Source organism: Pollachius pollachius, assembly GCF_949987615.1.
Source record: "Pollachius pollachius genome assembly, chromosome: 13".
In the NCBI taxonomy this organism is placed as follows: Eukaryota; Metazoa; Chordata; class Actinopteri; order Gadiformes; family Gadidae; genus Pollachius; species Pollachius pollachius.
The window spans coordinates 529,473-549,891 of NC_136946.1; the positions used below are offsets into that span (position 1 = coordinate 529,473).

The 20,419-nt window shown below is 47.1% G+C and overlaps 1 protein-coding gene across 1 annotated transcript; it reads left to right on the forward strand.

The window, feature by feature from the left end:
- The first annotated feature begins 4,492 nt into the window (after positions 1-4,492).
- On the forward strand, positions 4,493-20,176 carry LOC307085365 (polyhomeotic-like protein 1). Its single transcript, XM_079750144.1, is given in 16 exon segments — positions 4,493-4,610; positions 5,095-5,222; positions 6,379-6,480; positions 7,939-8,004; positions 11,798-11,935; positions 14,355-14,516; positions 14,609-14,690; positions 14,777-15,317; positions 15,319-15,682; positions 15,902-16,037; positions 17,051-17,214; positions 17,416-17,509; positions 18,012-18,099; positions 18,378-18,558; positions 19,149-19,368; positions 19,735-20,176. Coding segments are annotated over 15 exon segments (2,613 nt in total). The 5' UTR covers positions 4,493-4,610; positions 5,095-5,099; the 3' UTR covers positions 19,887-20,176.
- The last annotated feature ends 243 nt before the right edge of the window (positions 20,177-20,419 follow it).

Genomic DNA, 20,419 nt, shown 5'->3' on the forward strand with positions numbered 1-20,419 from the left:
TCTTCAGCCTGCCATAGCCTGCTCCTCTCAAAACATCTAGATCCTGGTAGGTCTCCCGGTAGAAGCTTCGACACTCGTTATTAAAACACTATTAGTATGGATGGATCTAGATGCTCAAGCTAAGGACATCCTAGCATCGATTATAGCTGTATGTTTTATGTATTCCACACTGGTGATTTTATATACAGTTTGACGTTGTGCCAGTGTTATATTATATTATTAATTATGTTCAAGGGAAGCGATGGTTTGGCAGGTGAAAGGTTCATCTGTGCAGGTTGAAGGGAACCAGCGGCTCCGGGCCTTATCTGATGAGAGAAACAGGGAACCTCTGTTAGCATAGGGAAGCCTCTACATGCCCCCCCCCCCCGGTTAGCCTCGACTGCCTCACCCTTAACCTCCGCAGGCAGTGGGATGTTAATGTTGGATTAGCATGTGTGCTAGTCTGTGGTGGAGCTACATGGCTGGTTCTGTTAGGAGGGGAATAGCATCCAGTCCTCCTTCCACCATCTGAACTAAAGTAACCATGTTAACGCAAAGTGTAGCGTAAGATAGCTGTTAATGCTAACTATTGCTAGCCAAGTTTCCACCCAGTAAATGATGGATCAGCTTACCAGTTCACCCAGTGGACCATACCAACTGGTTGGCCCATATACTCATTTTACGTCTAATCGGACACACCCACTTGTGATGTCACTAATAGGAAGAGGGCAAAGTGCAATAGCCATCTTTGCTGGAGAAAATAGGATAAGAGCTTTATTATGTATATACCTGGACGGGCGAGCTTCAAATATATAGAAAGATCAGAGAGAGCGAGAGAGAGAGAGTGAGTGAGAGTGTCATCACGAGATGGCGTAGTGGCAGCTTTAAATCAGCCTGGTTAGCATTGGGAAACGTCACTTCATGTTAGCATTAGGAAGCTATATTTCCTGTGAGTGGAAGTATTTTTGATTTAAATCAGGCCTGGACTAAGAAATCACATGTAATCACAGTAGGAACTTAACATGCATAAGCAGAATGACTCAGGGATCTGGCCCTGGATTGAGCTGAATCAGGAATATGGTTGGGTCAGGGATAATGACCTTATGAGGATAATCACCAGGGGTCAGAGGTCACTGCGACCGCTGTGTGTTCACCCGCTCATTTGACGGCAACGCACTGAAGAAATCAATCCTCTGGAACTACAAACAAATCAATGTACTGATTCATATAACGGGTTTATCGCTTCCGCTCATCAAAAGGCCGTTCGACTCAACAGTCTGACCAATCAGAGGCCAGTATTCCTCCCAGCCGTGTAGTGTAGTGATAGTATTGTGGACTCTGGGTCTCTTCTGTTTAACAAGAGGAACCTTCTGGAAAGGCCGTCCACCAAAGAGGGGTGCGTTGGAAGCACCTTTAGGAGGGAGTTCACATGTAGGCCTGTGTCATCACGTGTCCACGGGGTTGGATCTGTGGCCAGCCCTGACAGGTTTACACATGCAAGGTTTACGCGCTCTTATTGTGGAGTCCGAGTGCTCTTATTGTGGAGTCTCAGCGCTCTTATTGTGGAGTCTCAGGGCTCTTATTGTGGAGTCCCAGTGCTCTTATTGTGGAGCCTCTGCGCTCTTATTGTGGAGTCTCAGTGCTCTTATTGTGGAGTCCCTGCCCTCTAATTGTGGAGTCCCAGCGCTCTTTTTGTGGAGTCTCAGCGCTCTTATTGTGGAGTCTCAGGGCTCTTATTGTGGAGTCCCAGTGCCTGGTGGCGTTTTGTTGTAACGACCGATGGCTTCTTCGCTAGTTTGGTTTGTGAATGAATGAATTATTGAAATTCTGTGTCCTGGCCACGAGTGTTATGTAGGTTAAAGTACATTTCATCTTCACTGCACTTTGATGATTTTATGTATTGATCTGTTGATTTAAATAGCTATATATTTCATTGATATTATGGGCTTCCCTTAGGAAAAAAGTATCCATCTTAACAAATGAATTCATATTTAAAACGTATGAAAACTGTTTTTCTAACTGTCTAACCCCTACCTGCTCCTAACAACCTGTCTCTGTACTGTCTAACCCCTACCTGCTCCTTAATGACCTGTCTCAGTACTGTCTAACCCCTACCTGCTCCTTAATGACCTGTCTCTGTACTGTCTAACCCCTACCTGCTCCTTAATGACCTGTCTCTGTACTGTCCAACCCCTACCTGCTCCTTAATGACCTGTCTCTGTACTGTCCAACCCCTACCTGCTCCTTAATGACCTGTCTCTGTACTGTCTAACCCCTACCTGCTCCTTAATGGCCTGTCTCTGTACTGTCTAACCCCTACCTGCTCCTTAATGACCTGTCTCTGTACTGTCTTACCCCTACCTGCTCCTTAATGACCTGTCTCTATACTGTCTAACCCCTACCTGCTCCTTAATGACCTGTCTCTCTACTGTCTAACCCCTACCTGCTCCTTAATGACCTGTCTCTGTACAGTCTTACCCCTACCTGCTCCTTAATGACCTGTCTCTGTACTGTCTAACCCCTACCTGCTCCTTAATGACCTGTCTCTGTACCGTCTTACCCCTACATGCTCCTTAATGACCTGTCTCTGTACTGTCTAACCCCTACCTGCTCCTTAATGGCCTGTCTCTGTACAGTCTTACCCCAGTCATTCTGTGTAGAAGTGTCCAGAGAATCCATTTTAAGATGGGTATTTTGAGCAGGGGAGGGCTTGATGTTCCTGTGGTTGTTGATGTTGTGATGTGTTGTGGTGGTCAACCTGTGCCCTTCAGTCCAATCACCATGTTACTTCACACTGCCCCTACACACAGTGGTTACACACGCTGGCTACACACACGTGTTACACACACTGGCTACAGACACTGGTTACACACACACACACACACACACACACACACACACACACAAACACCAATGTCTTTCTCACATGTTGACCGCCACTTCCAGATGCATGCTGGGTGGTTTTAATGTGTTAAATGGCCGAAATACAAACCTGATCAAATCAAGACAAAACCACAGCCTATTTTCGGAACAGTAACCACGGCAACCTCCGGCATCCTAAAACGACAATTGGTCCAGAATCACATCACCTAGCAACAGCGGGGACGGAGCCGGGCCGCGTTGGTTCGGTCCCCTGCTGGCCGCGGGTTCTCTCCGTCCCCAGCTCTCCGTCACAAGTGTCCGAGTGTTTGGCCTTTTTGGTGGCGCTGCTGTTTGTGCTGGCCCATCGTGCGGTGTGTTTGTCTGTTTGTGTTTTTGTGTGTTTGATCCGTTCCTCTGCTTCCTGCCGCCCGCCTCCCATGATGCATTAGAGACGGTGACGATGATGATGATGATGATGATGATGATGATGATGATGATGACAATGATGATGAAGATGGATGACGCTTTGAGCGTAACGTTTAAACGGCTCCGTTGGGTTTCAGTCGGGGATGGTGTCGTCATGGCGCCGGGGTGGGAGGGGCTAAGGTCCTTAACCATCTAACCCCCTTAGTGATTAGCATGTTGGTTAAGGACCTTAACCCTCAGGCTAAGGCCCTTAACCATCTAACCCCCTTAGAGATTAGCATGTTGGTTAAGGACCTTAACCCTCAGGCTAAGGCCCTTAACCATCTAACCCCCTTAGATATTAGCATGTTGGTTAAGGACATTAACCTAGGTGGTTCACCCAGGTTAAGGTCATCAGGTTTGCATCAGGTTTGTTGAGGGGTTTGTTGAGGGGTCTGTTAAGGGGTTTGTTGGTGGGTTTGTTGAGGGGTTTGTTGAGGGGTTTGTTGAGGGGTATGTTGAGGGGTTTGTTGAGGGGTTTGTTGAGGGGTCTGTTGAGGGGTCTGTTGAGGGGTTTGTTGAGGGGTTCGTTGATGGGTCTGTTGAGGGGGTGATGGCGTCTCGCCGACAGGCAGGAAGAGCAATGAGGAGAGTCAACGCACGGTAGCTGAACCGCTCTGTCTCACTGGTGTCTGTATATAATGTTGTTAAATAAATAAATATATATATATATATATATATCATACGGCAAGACCCCGTGTACGTGCTTTCTTGGATTTTAATCCGTTTCTTTATTAATTGGATCTAACATATGGAAGCATGTAGCAAAATTCAAATGGCAATGCAATTTGCAACGATTTTTCAAATGACATTATTAAATTGAATAATGAATTGTCAATTGCATAATGTAATGACTTATTAATTGCATTTCCATTTGAATTTTGCTACATATATTCTTCCATACTAACATGAAGTATAATTCATAGTAATAGATAGTCATTTGATAATATATTAGGAAGGAAACGTATTTGGTTCAAATAATGAAAAACATTGACCATACCCTACTGCTACATAATTTAAATAATCATATATAATTATAATATATAATATATAAAATCGATATAAGCTTCTCTGTGACTTACGGCAACGTGGTGCGTCATCGCGTCGCGCCGGAAAAGGCGTGTCCCAGGGAGGAGAAGGGGGCGTGGCGTCACATCAGCTGTACATTTATGCAAAATATTAAAAAGCATCGCTTCGGAACCCGTCGCCGGCTGTTTAAGCCGAGCTGAGTCCGTCCAACCGAACCACCAGGAGGAGGGCGGCCCTCCAGGGACGACTGGATCTTCTCTCGGTGCCGTTGGACGGTAAGGACCGTCAGACCGTCCGCGAGCTGCAGGCTAGAAAGGGGGGAGCACGCTCCTGTGTCGTCGTCGTCCCCCCCCCCCCCCGTTCCTCGTCCCCCCTGCTCCTGGGGACCCGCCGAGGGCCTGTGAGGTCTTCCGTGGACCGGGAGCACCGACTAGGTGCTCCCGGTCCACGGAAGACCTCAGCGGGTCTGAAGGTCCGGTACCGTCCTGTGTTCAGGAGGCTTTAGGGAGAGCGACGCTGCGTGCACCGCGAGCTATCGACGGATGAGTGATGAGTGATGGATGGATTGATGATGTATGGAGGATGTATGTAGGGTGTCTGTGATGGCTGAACGGCTCAGGCTCGACCTGGGCCTCATACCGGGATTCACTACCGTCGGGGTGACCGGCGGGACGGACCCTGCTGCGGGCGGAGTTCCCCGTCCGGCGTGAGTGATCGACGGGTCGTGGGTGATTGACAGGTTGTGTGTTCCCTCTGCAGCAGCGATGGAGACGGACGGGGACCCCAGCCAGCAGCCCGCCCCCCCCGCTGGGGGCGCGGTGTCCGGGACCGCCGCGAGACCCTCTCCCATGAACTCAATGTCGCTGTACGAGAGACAGGCCGTACAGGTGATGGACGCGGTCTGTGTGTGTGTGTGTGTGTGTGTGTGTGTGTGTGTGTGTGTGTGTGTGTGTGTGTGTGTGTGTGTATGTGTGTGTGACAATGACGTATATATTGTTGATGTGTTTGCATTCTAGCGTCAGTCTCATCAGCCGGTCACTGATCCGTGATCACTGGAGCACTAAACATTATTCACCTGCTGCAGAGAGAGTGTGTGTGTGTGTGTGTGTGTGTGTGTGTGTGTATGTGTGGCCCTTATTTTACGATATGTGTAACTATAAAATAAATGTTCGAAAGCGATCATAATGTCTACTATGTATGATGCAGTATGTTTATAGTGTATAATATATATCTAAAGTATGTATAATATGTATCTAATGTATATAACGTATGTGTAATATGTATTTAATGTATGTAGTTTATGTGTAATATGTATCTAATGTATATAACGTATGTGTAATATGTATCTAATGTATGTAACGTATGTGTAATATATATCATATGTATATAACGTATGTGTAATATGTATCTAATGTATGTAACGTATGTGTAATATGTATCTAATGTATGTAACGTATGTGTAATATGTATCTAATGTATATAACGTATGTGTAATATGTATCTAATGTATATAACGTATGTGTGATATGTATCTAATGTATATAACGTATGTGTGATATGTATCTAATGTATATAACGTGTGTGATATGTATCTAATGTATATAACGTGTGTGATATGTATATAACGTGTGTGATATGTATAATGTATATAACGTGTGTGATATGTATAATGTATATAACGTGTGTGATATGTATAATGTATATAACGTGTGTGATATGTATAATGTATATAACGTGTGTGATATGTATATAACGTGTGATATGTATAATGTATATAACGTGTGTGATATGTATAATGTATATAACGTGTGTGATATGTATATAACGTGTGTGATATGTATATAACGTGTGTGATATGTATAATGTATATAACGTGTGTGATATGTATAATGTATATAACGTGTGTGATATGTATAATGTATATAACGTGTGTGATATGTATATAACGTGTGTGATATGTATAATGTATATAACGTGTGTGATATGTATAATGTATATAACGTGTGTGATATGTATAATGTATATAACGTGTGTGATATGCAGGCGCTGCAGGCGCTACAGAGGCAGCCGAACGCCGCCCAGTACTTCCAGCAGCTGATGCTGCAGCAGCAGATCAACAACGCCCAGCTCCACAGCCTGCAGCAGGTCTCACCCCTCTACTGTCTCACCCCTCTACTGTCTCACCCCGGTACTGTCTCACCCCTCTACTGTCTCACCCCTCTACTGTCTCACCCTGGTACTGTCTAACCCCTGTACTGTCTAACCCCTGTACTGGCTCACCCCTCTACTGTCTCACCCCTCTACTGTCTCACCCTCTACTGTCTCACCCTCTACTGTCTCACCCCCTACTGTCTCACTCCTCTACTGTCTCACCCCTGTACTATCTCACCCCTGTACTGTCTAACCCCTGTACTGTCTCACCCCTCTACTGTCTCACCCCGGTACTGTCTCACCCCTCTACTGTCTCACCCCTCTACTGTCTCACCCCTCTACTGTCTCACCCCGGTACTGTCTAACCCCTGTACTGTCTAACCCCTGTACTGGCTCACCCCTCTACTGGCTCACCCCTCTACTGTCTCACCCTCTACTGTCTCACCCTCTACTGTCTCACCCTCTACTGTCTCACCCCCTACTGTCTCACTCCTCTACTGTCTCACCCCTGTACTATCTCACCCCTGTACTGTCTAACCCCTGTACTGTCTCACCCCTCTACTGTCTCACCCCGGTACTGTCTCACCCCGGTACTGTCTCACCCCTCTACTGTCTCACCCCTCTACTGTCTCACCCCTCTACTGTCTCACCCCTGTACTGTCTAACCCCTGTACTGGCTCACCCCTCTACTGTCTCACCCCTCTACTGTCTCACCCTCTACTGTCTCACCCTCTACTGTCTCACCCTCTACTGTCTCACCCCCTACTGTCTCACTCCTCTACTGTCTCACCCCTGTACTATCTCACCCCTGTACTGTCTAACCCCTGTACTGTCTCACCCCTCTACTGTCTCACCCCTCTACTGTCTCACCCCTCTACTGTCTCACCCTGGTACTGTCTAACCCCTGTACTGTCTAACCCCTGTACTGGCTCACCCCTCTACTGTCTCACCCCTCTACTGTCTCACCCTCTACTGTCTCACCCTCTACTGTCTCACCCTCTACTGTCTCACCCCCTACTGTCTCACTCCTCTACTGTCTCACCCCTGTACTGTCTAACCCCTGTACTGTCTCACCCCTCTACTGTCTAACCCCTGTACTGTCTTACCCCTGTACTGTCTAACCCCTCTACTGTCTAACCCCTGTTCTGTCTCACCCCTGTACTGTCTAACCCCTGTACTGTCTCACCCCTCTTCTGTCTCACCCCTCTACTGTCTCACCCCTGTACTGTCTAACCCCTGTACTGTCTCACCCCTCTTCTGTCTCACCCCTCTACTGTCTCACCCCTGTGCTGTCTCAACCCTGTACTGTCTAACCCCTACCTGCTCCTTAAAGGTGTGCTATCATGCTTTTCTGACGTTCCCTTTGCTTTTTCTGTTGTTTGATGTGTGTAACATGTTTGACCTCCTCCTCCTCCTGCTCCTCCTCCTCCTGCTCCTCCTGCTCCTCCTCAGGCCAGTCTAGCTGCTGGTCGCCAGTCCAGTCCCTCCAGTAGCTCCTCCCCCCTCACCACCACCGCAGTAAGTTAGCTTTTATTACTGTTAGCACTTCTACTATACAGTCTAATCTACTACTGGGAGTACTTCTACACTGTCAGTATACTGGGAGTACTTCTACACTGTCAGTATACTGGGAGTACTTCTACACTGTCAGTATACTGGGAGAACTTCTACACTACACTACTGACCAGCTATAAGACCTCTAACTGGTGCTACTGTTACTGGTTATGTTACTGGTTACTCTGGTGGACTGTAGTGGTTATGTTACTGGTTATGTTACTGGTTATGTTACTGGTTACTCTGGTGGACTGTAGTGGTTATGTTACTGGTTATGTTACTGGTTACTCTGGTGGACTGTAGTGGTTATGTTACTGGTTATGTTACTGGTTATGTTACTGGTTACTCTGGTGGACTGTAGTGGTTATGTTACTGGTTATGTTACTGGTTACTCTGGTGGACTGTAGTGGTTATGTTACTGGTTATGTTACTGGTTACTCTGGTGGACTGTAGTGGTTATGTTACTGGTTATGTTACTGGTTACTCTGGACTGTAGTGGTTATGTTACTGGTTATGTTACTGGTTACTCTGGACTGTAGTGGTTATGTTACTTGTTATGTTACTGGTTACTCTGGTGGACTGTAGTGGTTATGTTACTGGTTATGTTACTGGTTACTCTGGTGGACTGTAGTGGTGATGTTACTGGTTATGTTACTGGTTACTCTGGTGGACTGTAGTGGTTATGTTACTGGTAATGTTACTGGTTACTCTGGTGGACTGTAGTGGTTATGTTACTGGTTATGTTACTGGTTACTCTGGTGGACTGTAGTGGTTATGTTACTGGTTATGTTACTGGTTACTCTGGTGGACTGTAGTGGTTATGTTACTGGTTACTCTGGTGGACTGTAGTGGTTATGTTACTGGTTATGTTACTGGTTACTCTGGTGGACTGTAGTGGTTATGTTACTGGTTATGTTACTGGTTACTCTGGTGGACTGTAGTGGTGATGTTACTGGTTATGTTACTGGTTACTCTGGTGGACTGTAGTGGTTATGTTACTGGTAATGTTACTGGTTACTCTGGTGGACTGTAGTGGTTATGTTACTGGTTATGTTACTGGTTACTCTGGTGGACTGTAGTGGTTATGTTACTGGTTATGTTACTGGTTACTCTGGTGGACTGTAGTGGTTATGTTACTGGTTACTCTGGTGGACTGTAGTGGTTATGTTACTGGTTACTCTGGTGGACTGTAGTGGTTATGTTACTGGTTATGTTACTGGTTACTCTGGTGGACTGTAGTGGTTATGTTACTGGTTATTCTGGTGGACTGTAGTGGTTATGTTACTGGTTACTCTGGTGGACTGTAGTGGTTATGTTACTGGTTACTCTGGTGGACTGTAGTGGTTATGTTACTGGTTATGTTACTGGTTACTCTGGTGGACTGTAGTGGTTATGTTACTGGTTATGTTACTGGTTACTCTGGTGGACTGTAGTGGTTATGTTACTGGTTATTCTGGTGGACTGTAGTGGTTATGTTACTGGTTACTCTGGTGGACTGTAGTGGTTATGTTACTGGTTATGTTACTGGTTACTCTGGTGGACTGTAGTGGTTATGTTACTGGTTATGTTGCTGGTTACTCTGGTGGACTGTAATGGTTATGTTACTGGTTATGTTACTGGTTACTCTGGTGGACTGTAGTGGTTATGTTACTGGTTATGTTACTGGTTACTCTGGTGGACTGTAGTGGTTATGTTACTGGTTACTCTGGTGGACTGTAGTGGTTATGTTACTGGTTATGTTACTGGTTACTCTGGTGGACTGTAGTGGTTATGTTACTGGTTATTCTGGTGGACTGTAGTGGTTATGTTACTGGTTACTCTGGTGGACTGTAGTGGTTATGTTACTGGTTACTGTGGTGGACTGTAGTGGTTATGTTACTGGTTATGTTACTGGTTACTCTGGACTGTAGTGGTTATGTTACTTGTTATGTTACTGGTTACTCTGGTGGACTGTAGTGGTTATGTTACTGGTTATGTTACTGGTTACTCTGGACTGTAGTGGTTATGTTACTTGTTATGTTACTGGTTACTCTGGTGGACTGTAGTGGTTATGTTACTGGTTATGTTACTGGTTACTCTGGTGGACTGTAGTGGTGATGTTACTGGTTATGTTACTGGTTACTCTGGTGGACTGTAGTGGTTATGTTACTGGTAATGTTACTGGTTATTCTGGTGGACTGTAGTGGTTATGTTACTGGTTATGTTACTGGTTACTCTGGTGGACTGTAGTGGTTATGTTACTGGTTATGTTACTGGTTACTCTGGTGGACTGTAGTGGTTATGTTACTGGTTACTCTGGTGGACTGTAGTGGTTATGTTACTGGTTACTCTGGTGGACTGTAGTGGTTATGTTACTGGTTATGTTACTGGTTACTCTGGTGGACTGTAGTGGTTATGTTACTGGTTATTCTGGTGGACTGTAGTGGTTATGTTACTGGTTACTCTGGTGGACTGTAGTGGTTATGTTACTGGTTACTCTGGTGGACTGTAGTGGTTATGTTACTGGTTATGTTACTGGTTACTCTGGTGGACTGTAGTGGTTATGTTACTGGTTATGTTACTGGTTACTCTGGTGGACTGTAGTGGTTATGTTACTGGTTATGTTGCTGGTTACTCTGGTGGACTGTAATGGTTATGTTACTGGTTATGTTACTGGTTACTCTGGTGGACTGTAGTGGTTATGTTACTGGTTATGTTGCTGGTTACTCTGGTGGACTGTAATGGTTATGTTACTGGTTATGTTACTGGTTACTCTGGTGGACTGTAGTGGTTATGTTACTGGTTATGTTACTGGTTACTCTGGTGGACTGTAGTGGTTATGTTACTGGTTACTCTGGTGGACTGTAGTGGTTATGTTACTGGTTATGTTACTGGTTACTCTGGTGGACTGTAGTGGTTATGTTACTGGTTATTCTGGTGGACTGTAGTGGTTATGTTACTGGTTACTCTGGTGGACTGTAGTGGTTATGTTACTGGTTACTGTGGTGGACTGTAGTGGTTATGTTACTGGTTACTCTGGTGGACTGTAGTGGTTATGTTACTGGTTATGTTACTGGTTACTCTGGTGGACTGTAGTGGTTATGTTACTGGTTATGTTACTGGTTACTCTGGTGGACTGTAGTGGTTATGTTACTGGTTATTGTGGTGGACTGTAGTGGTTATGTTACTGGTTACTCTGGTGGACTGTAGTGGTTATGTTACTGGTTATGTTACTGGTTACTCTGGTGGACTGTAGTGGTTATGTTACTGGTTATGTTGCTGGTTACTCTGGTGGACTGTAATGGTTATGTTACTGGTTATGTTACTGGTTACTCTGGTGGACTGTAGTGGTTATTTTACTGGTTATGTTACTGGTTACTCTGGTGGACTGTAGTGGTTATGTTACTGGTTATGTTGCTGGTTACTCTGGTGGACTGTAATGGTTATGTTACTGGTTATGTTACTGGTTACTCTGGTGGACTGTAGTGGTTATTTTACTGGTTATGTTACTGGTTACTCTGGTGGACTGTAGTGGCTATGTTACTGGTTATGTTACTGGTTACTCTGGTGGACTGTAGTGGTTATGTTACTGGTTATGTTACTGGTTACTCTGGTGGACTGTAGTGGTTATGTTACTGGTTATGTTACTGGTTACTCTGGTGGACTGTAGTGGTTATGTTACTGGTTATGTTACTGGTTACTCTGGTGGACTGTAGTGGTTAAAGCTGAACCAGTTCATCCGTTCCCACTAACCGTCCGGATTCCTCTCTCCCGCCAGTCCAGTGTTCCCGTTTCAGGGGCCGGGGCCATCACCAGCTCACGCCCTATTGGTCAAGGCCCGTCAGCCACGTCAACCATCAGCCAATCGGTGGTGCTTAGTGGGACTGCCGGGCGGCAGGGCCAGATGTTTCTGAGGGTCAGATCCTAAACTCTTTATTAACCCTTATTAATACATTAACGACATTCTAGTTGATAGTAAACTCTTTATTAGTCCTTATTAATACTTTAATGACATTCTAGTTGATAGTAAACTCTTTATTAACCCTTATTAATACATTAACGACATTCTAGTTGATAGTAAACTCTTTATTAGTCCTTATTAATACTTTAATGACATTCTAGTTGATAGTAAACTCTTTATTAATCCTTATTAATACATTAATGACATTCTAGTTGATCCTAAACTCTTTATTAACCCTTATTAATACATTAACGACATTCTAGTTGATAGTAAACTCTTTATTAACCCTTATTAATACATTAACGACATTCTAGTTGATAGTAAACTCTTTATTAGTCCTTATTAATACTTTAATGACATTCTAGTTGATAGTAAACTCTTTATTAACCCTTATTAATACATTAACGACATTCTAGTTGATAGTAAACTCTTTATTAGTCCTTATTAATACTTTAATGACATTCTAGTTGATAGTAAACTCTTTATTAATCCTTATTAATACATTAATGACATTCTAGTTGATCCTAAACTCTTTATTAACCCTTATTAATACATTAACGACATTCTAGTTGATAGTAAACTCTTTATTAACCCTTATTAATACATTAACGACATTCTAGTTGATAGTAAACTCTTTATTAATCCTTATTAATACATTAATGACATTCTAGTTGATTCTAAACTCTTTATTAACCCTTATTAATACATTAACATTCTAGTTGATCCTAAACTCTTTATTAATCATTATTAATACATTAATGACATTCTAGTTGATCCTAAACTCTTTATTAACCCTTATTAATACATTAATGACATTCTAGTTGATCCTAAACTCTTTATCAACCCTTATTAATACATTAATGACATTCTAGTTGATCCTAAACTCTTTATTAACCCTTATTAATACATTAAAGACATTCTAGTTGATAGTAAACTCTTTATTAACCCTTATCAATACATTAGCGACATTCTAGTTGATAGTAAACTCTTTATTAATCATTATTAATACATTAATGACATTCTAGTTGATCCTAAACTCTTTATTAACCCTTTTTAATACATTAACGACATTCTAGTTGATCCTAAACTCTTTGTTAATCATTATTAATACATTAATGGCATTCTAGTTGATACTAAACTCTTAGTTATTAGTCCTTATTAAACTATTATTATTAATGCATTAATATATAAAGACATTATAGTTGATGGTAAACTATTAATCATTATTAATACCATGACATTATAGTTTATATTAAACTATTTATTATTAATCATTATTAAAACCATGACATCATAGTTGATATTATACTCTTTATAATTAATCATTATTAATAAAATGACATTATAGTTGATATATTTAACTCTTTATTATTAATCATTATTAATACCATGACATTATAGTTGATCCCATGATGACGTCATGGTTTATTAAACTCTATATTATTAACAAAATGACATTATAGTTAATATTAAGCTCTTTATTATTAATAAATGGCATTATAGTTATATATTAAACTCTTTACTATTAATCATTATTCATACCATGACATCATAGTTGATATTAAACTCTTTATTATTAATTATTAATACCATGACGTCATAGTTGATATTAAACTCTTTGATGATGACATCATGGTGTTAAACTCTTTGATGATGACGTCATGGTGTTAAACTCTTTGATGATGACGTCATGGTGTGTTGAACCCTTTGATGTTGACGTCATGGTGTGTCGAACCCTTTGATGATGACGTCATGGTGTGTTGAACCCTTTGATGTTGACGTCATGGTGTGTTAAACTCTTTGATGATGACGTCATGGTGTTAAACTCTTTGATGATGACGTCATGGTGTGTTGAACCCTTTGATGTTGACGTCATGGTGTGCTAAACTCTTTGATGATGACGTCATGGTGTTAAACTCTTTGATGACGTCATGGTGTGTTAAACTCTTTGATGATGACGTCATGGTGTTAAACTCTTTGATGATGACGTCATGGTGTGTTGAACCCTTTGATGATGACGTCACGGTGTGTTGAACTCTTTGATGATGACGTCATGGTGTTAAACTCTTTGATGATGACGTCATGGTGTGTTGAACTCTTTGACGTTGACGTCATGGTGTGTTGAACCCTTTGATGATGACGTCATGGCGTTAAACTCTTTGATGATGACGTCATGGTGTGTTGAACCCTTTGATGTTGACGTCATGGTGTGTTGAACCCTTTGATGATGACGTCATGGCGTTAAACTCTTTGATGATGACGTCATGGTGTGTTGAACCCTTTGATGATGACGTCATGGCGTTAAACTCGTTGATGATGACGTTATGGTGTGTTTAACCCTTTGACGTTGACGTCATGGTGTGTGTCTGCTCAGGTGAACCGGTCGCTCCGGGCGCCCATCTCCTCCCAGCTCATCTTCATGCCTGGCAACACGGCAACCGTGGCAACCGTTACCCAGCAACCCCAGGCTCAGCAACAACCCATTAAGGAAGTGATGGCCACTTCCTCCTTTGGCATCCAATCAGATAACGACCAGGTGTGTGTGTGTGTGTGTGTGTGTGTGTGTGTGTGTGTGTGTGTGTGTGTGTGTGTGTGTGTGTGAGCCTCACTCTGGTCTCTCTGCTTCAGGTCCAGAACCTGGCTCTGAGAGGACCCTCGGACCCTAAGGGTCCTGGGGTGAAGACCGAGACCTTCGAGAAAACCGACTCAGGTGAGACCAGAAGAGAGCCCAGTAGAGGGAGACCAGTGATGAATGCTATTATTATTAAAGGGATGCTTTGTTTGTGTCCCTCCCAGTCTCTCACGGTGGGGCCCAGCCCCTCCCCCACATCAAGATCCCCTCCTACCCCCAGCCCGCCCACCTCAAGGCCCACCCCCTCGCCTCCCCCTCAGTCCCCCTCTCCCAGCTCCTCCTCCACGGCCCCCGCTCCGTCTCCACGGTGACCGCCGCTGCCACAGCAACCCACCTCCTGGTGCCCCCCCCCCACGGTTACCAGGCGACCCTGAAGCCGGGGGCGGGGGCCCTGAAGCCGGGGGCGGGGGCCCAGACCCTGGTGGTGCAGCCCCTGCAGAAGGCCTCCATGGGCCCCGAGAAGCCCCTCCCCATCCAGTCCAAGGGCCCGCAGGGGGTCCGGCCCCCCCTCCAGCTGCCCTCACGCACGCCGCCGCCCATCCGCCCGGCCCCGCCCTCCTCCCTGGCCACGCCCCCGCCGGCCCCGCCCTCCTCCCTGGCCACGCCCCCGCCGGCCCCGCCCCACATCCCGGTGCAGATCGTGGGCGCCCGGCAGAGCTCGCTGGGCAGCTCGCTGGCCCAGGCCCGGGGCGGGGCGGGGGGGGCCGCTGCCCACCGTGGTGGCGGGCATCGCCTCGCGTGAGGGCGGGGTCGCGGCGTGCCGAGGGGCGGGGCTTAAGGCGCTCCAGTCACCGCAGGAAGTGGCGCCGTTGGCCCGCGTCACTCATGTCCACCCCCAGGCCAATCAGAGCGGGGGGCGGGGCCAGAACGGAGTCCTGACACCCGGCTCCTCCTCATCCTCCTCGCAGCCGGTGGGCGCCTCCTCTTCCTCCTCCTCTGCTCTTCCTCCTCCGTCGTCCTCCTCGCAGCTGCGTCCATCCACGACCCTTCCCCTGGCGCCCAGCGACCAGAGGGGAGCGTTGCCGGGGGTGACGGCCAATGGCAGCTCGGCGGGAGGTCACAGCACACAGGTACGGAGCTAGCTCGTGTTAGCTAGCCTGGGCTTTGAGTACTACGATATATATATATTATTAAGTTTGTATGATACAATAAGGTGGTAATACATTGAAGATGTACAGTAAGGCCTTGCTGGCTCAACCCCTGGTTTAAAGCTGCACTGGGCTTCTTCTGGCCGCTAGAGGGCAGCAGAGTTCAGTCCGGTTCTATCTGCACTTGGGGACTGTTTCCAGGGGAGGCAGACGACTGGCTCGTTGAAGAGGAAGTCTGAATCCACCTCGGCCAATGGGGAGGAAGGCCCTGCCCCGGCGCGGCTCCAACCAATCAGAGATCTTCCGTCAGCGCTCTCGACCACTGCCGTTGAAGCAGGTAAAACCATGGATCTGTGGTCGTTTCCCCCGTGACCCTCAGCGATCACCTGTTAGTCATTATCAATAATCCAGCTGTGATCTGTGGTCACATGACGGGTCCTTTAGCCAAAACAACTGCATCACCCCCGATAAAGACCGGAACTCTCTCCTCCTCCTCCTCCCCCCTCCCCTCCTCCTCCCCCCTCTCTCTCCTCCTCCCCCCTCTATCTCCTCCTCCCCCCTCTCTCTCCTCCCTCCCCTCATCCCCCCTCTCTGTTCTCCTCCCCCCTCTCTCTCCTCCTCCCTCCCCTCTCTCTCTCCTCCTCCCCCCTCTCTTCCTCCTCCTCCCCCCTCTCTTCCTCCTCCTCCCCCCTCTCTTCCCCCTCCTCCCCCCTCTCTCTCTCCTCCTCCCCCCTCCCCTCCTCCCCCTCTCTTCCCCCTCCTCCCCCCACTCCCTCCCGCCTCCCCCCTCTCCTCCTCCCTCCCCCCTCTCTTCCTCCTCCTCCCCTCTCTCCCTCCTCCTCCCCCCTCTCTTCCTCCTCCTCCCCCCTCTCTTCCTCCTCCTCCCCCTCTCTCTCCTCCTCCCTCCCCTCTCTCTCCTCCTCCCCCCTCTCTTCCTCCTCCTCCCCCCTCTCTTCCCCCTCCTCCCCCCTCTCTCTCTCCTCCTCCCCCCTCCCCTCCTCCCCCCTCTCTTCCCCCTCCTCCCCCCACTCCCTCCCGCCTCCCCCCTCTCCTCCTCCCTCCCCCCTCTCTTCCTCCTCCTCCCCTCTCTCTCTCCTCCTCCCCTCTCTCTTCCTCCTCCTCCCCCCTCTCTTCCTCCTCCTCCCCCCTCTCTCTCCTCCTCCCCCCTCTCCTCCTCCCTCCCCACTCCCTCCCGCCTCCCCCCTCTCCTCCTCCTCCCCCCTCCCCCCTCTCTCCTCCTCCCTCCCCTCTCTCTCCTCCCTCCCTTCCTCCCCCCTCTCTGTTCTCCTTCCTCCCCCTTTCTTATTGCCTCCTCTTCCTCCCCATCTCTCTCCCCCTCTCCCCTGCTAGGCCCTGGTTTGACTCCCCCCGCCCCCTCCCTGCCGCTGTCCATCACCCGGGTGGGCGTCGGCCAGCTGGAGAAGGCACCCCCCCCCCAGGCGGTGGTGAAGCCCCAGGTGCTCACTCACCTTATCGAGGGCTTCGTCATACAGGAAGGGGCGGAGCCATTCCCGGTGAGTCCCTCTGATTGGTCCACTTTATTTGTGAAGGTATTTTTTGATAGTTTGTTTTATCATTTATAAAATAACGACAGAGATCGTTAATCTCTGTTCTGCTTCCGTCTAATTCAAGAATAAAACTTATAATAATGATAACGGACAGCTGTATTGTTGCCTAAAACGCACAAAATCAGAAAATATATGTTTGATTGACAGGTTTGTGGACCAGTGAAGGAGCCAGCCGGGGAGGAATTGACCAGTGACTGTCCAGACATCAACAGCCAATCAGACACTGTAACCACAGCAACAGGTGACACCCTCTTCAACCCCAGTTTGATATAACGATGGGCAGAATCCAGAATAACCAGTTTAAACCGGAACACGTTGTATATCTCTGGAGAGCTCCTTAAATTCTACTCTACTCTCAAACTAATTATTCTAAACTCTACTTTTCTCTCCTATTGTGAAAAGTGCTTCCTTTCTGTTCCTGTCTGTGTGAAGCACCATGACGGTTCTGTGTTGGAAGGAAGCTGTAAAGTTAACCTTAAACAGCACTTAGCATGGTGTAGCATCTTATGCTAGCTATCTTTGTTGTATATAGGGAATAGGTTAACCTAGTGATAGTTAGTGCTTGGCACTTGGTCCTATGAACATCCTTACTGTACTTACAGAGGTATATTGTTTTTCTTTCTCCTGACAAATGGACTTATTGTAAGTCGCTTTGGAATAAAGTGTCTGCTGAACGCCCTGAATGTCAAATGTAAATGTAAAGTTATGCTGTCTGTTCACCTCTGCCCTCTGGCGCCCCCTAGTGTTGAAGTGTGAGTACTGCGGCAGTCTGGCCCCCGCCCGGCAGTTCAGAGGAACCCGCCGCTTCTGCTCCATGTCCTGCGCTAAGAGGTCAGCCCCTATCCACACGACCTTTGACCCCCATGACCTTTGCCCCTTACAACCTTTGACCCCCACAACCTTTCCCCCTTACGACCTCTATATTGTATTGATTCAGTTTTTGATTCAAATTGTGATCAATTTACTTTTAAGAATAATATTAATAGTCAACTAATTAACGCACAGTAATCTGCTAAATGATGCATTTATTAATTAGCCATTGTAGAGAACTCCTCATGCAACTCATTTCTTCACCTAGTCGCCTAGCAACTGGTTGTGATCGTCCTCAGGTACAACGTCAGCTTCCGCCTGAAACACAGCCAGGGTCACGGCCAGGGTCAAGGTCGCCATCATCACCCCCAAGGTCACCACTCGGACGGGGAAGGAGTGGTTGCTAGGAGACGGGTCCCCCACAGGACCAGCTCGGAGATCGCCAGCGCACGGATCGCTGGCCGCGCCCTACCTGCCCAGGTGAGGTCATAGGTCACAGCTTAATGCGAGGTCATAGGTTACCCATCCAGGTGAGGAAATAGTTCACAGGTTAATGTGAGGACATAGGTCACCCGTTCAGGTGAGGACATAGTTCACAGGTTAATGTGAGGCCAATGGTTACCTGTCCAGGTGGGCTCAGAGGTTACCTGTCCAGGTGAGGTCAGAGGTTACCTGCCCAGGTGGGCTCAGAGGTTACCTGTCCAGGTGAGGTCAGAGGTTACCTGCCCAGGTGGGCTCAGAGGTTACCTGTCCAGGTGAGGTCAGAGGTTACCTGCCCAGGTGGGCTCAGAGGTTACCTGCCCAGGTGGACTCAGAGGTTACCTGTCCAGGTGAGGTCAGAGGTTACCTGCCCAGGTGGGCTCAGAGGTTACCTGTCCAGGTGGCTCTGGGGTCTCTCAGGGCTGTGGGGGCCCTGTTTCTCTCCAGGGGTCTCCAATGGGCCGCCTGGTCTGCAGGCAGGAACCAGAGCAGACCGGCTCAAACAGGAAGGAGAGGCTGCGTTCTTATGTATGCAATCTGTAGGGTGGGGGTTTCATGATGTTATCTTTCCCCCCCCCCCCCCCCCCCAGTGCCGCTCAGACTCTAGCCAATCAGACGACGGTTCCAGCGTCGACGAGGAAGAAGATGACGAGGACGAAGACGAGGAAGATGAGCCCATGTCACTATCTCCCGCCAACTCTCCTTCCTGCACACAGGCCCCGCCCCCTCCTCCACTCCCATTGGACGGCCCTGCTAGCCCTGCCCACTGGAGTGTGGCAGAAGTGTCTCAGTTCATTTCCTCTCTGCAAGGTCGGCAACTCTTCATATCAAACATATCCATCTTTATAAACACACATCTTCATTTAGAAACATATTAAATATAAATAGGATTTGTATTCATTTGTATGTATACACTAATAAAATGAATGAATGTAAAAAGGATTATACTCCTAAACTACAACAACCCTCCTAATTATGGAGTCTGTGTATGGGACTATATTCATACTTGGCTGAGTCTTTGGTCTTTTTAACAGTGTAATTATCTGTATCTGGTTATTGATTATAATATTGAATTGTAGACTTATTGTCTCTTCTACTCATCCTCCTTTTCCCTCCTCCCCGCTCTCACCTTCATCCTCCTCTTCCTCCTCCTCTTCCTCTCATGCTTCCTGTCAGGCTGTGAGGAGTTGAGCTCACACTTCCTGTCCCAGGAGATTGACGGACAGGCGCTCCTGCTACTCAGAGAGGAGCACCTCATGTCCACCATGAACATCAAGCTAGGTCCCGCCCTCAAGATCTGTGCCCACATTAACACTCTCAGAGACTGATACCGGATTGGTCCGGACTCCCCGGTCCTTGGCCAATCCGATTGCGCTGCGGTCCACAGGAAGTGGGCTGTACGACGGCGCCATGTCCTGATTAACACGGCGAGTAAAACGCAGATGGCTTCCTTCTTTCTTTTACGTAAATGTAGGATTTCTTCAAAAAAAAAACGCAACTCCTCCTCCGGCGATCCTACACCCGGTAGGAAACGATCTGGAGGGTTTCCCTCCGTTACCGTCCGTCACTTCCTGTTCTGGAAGTCCCACTGCGACGCCAACGTGTTAGCTTGGTTTGTAGTTCTAATCCCGGGGGAGTGGGGCCGTTTGGGGGGGGGGCGAACCCGCATGCCGCTACAGGTGGTCGTGAGGAGGGGGGGGGGGCTCAGACCTGCCTGTCGCCACGGGCGATCTGGGGGGGGGGGGGGTGTCTCCTTTGTGTTGTAATGTTTGAACCCATGTTGCTTGTCTCACTGCCTTGTTTAAGCTGTAAAGAAATAACTTTTTTATGCTATCTGTCAACTTGGTGGCCTTCTTTAGTA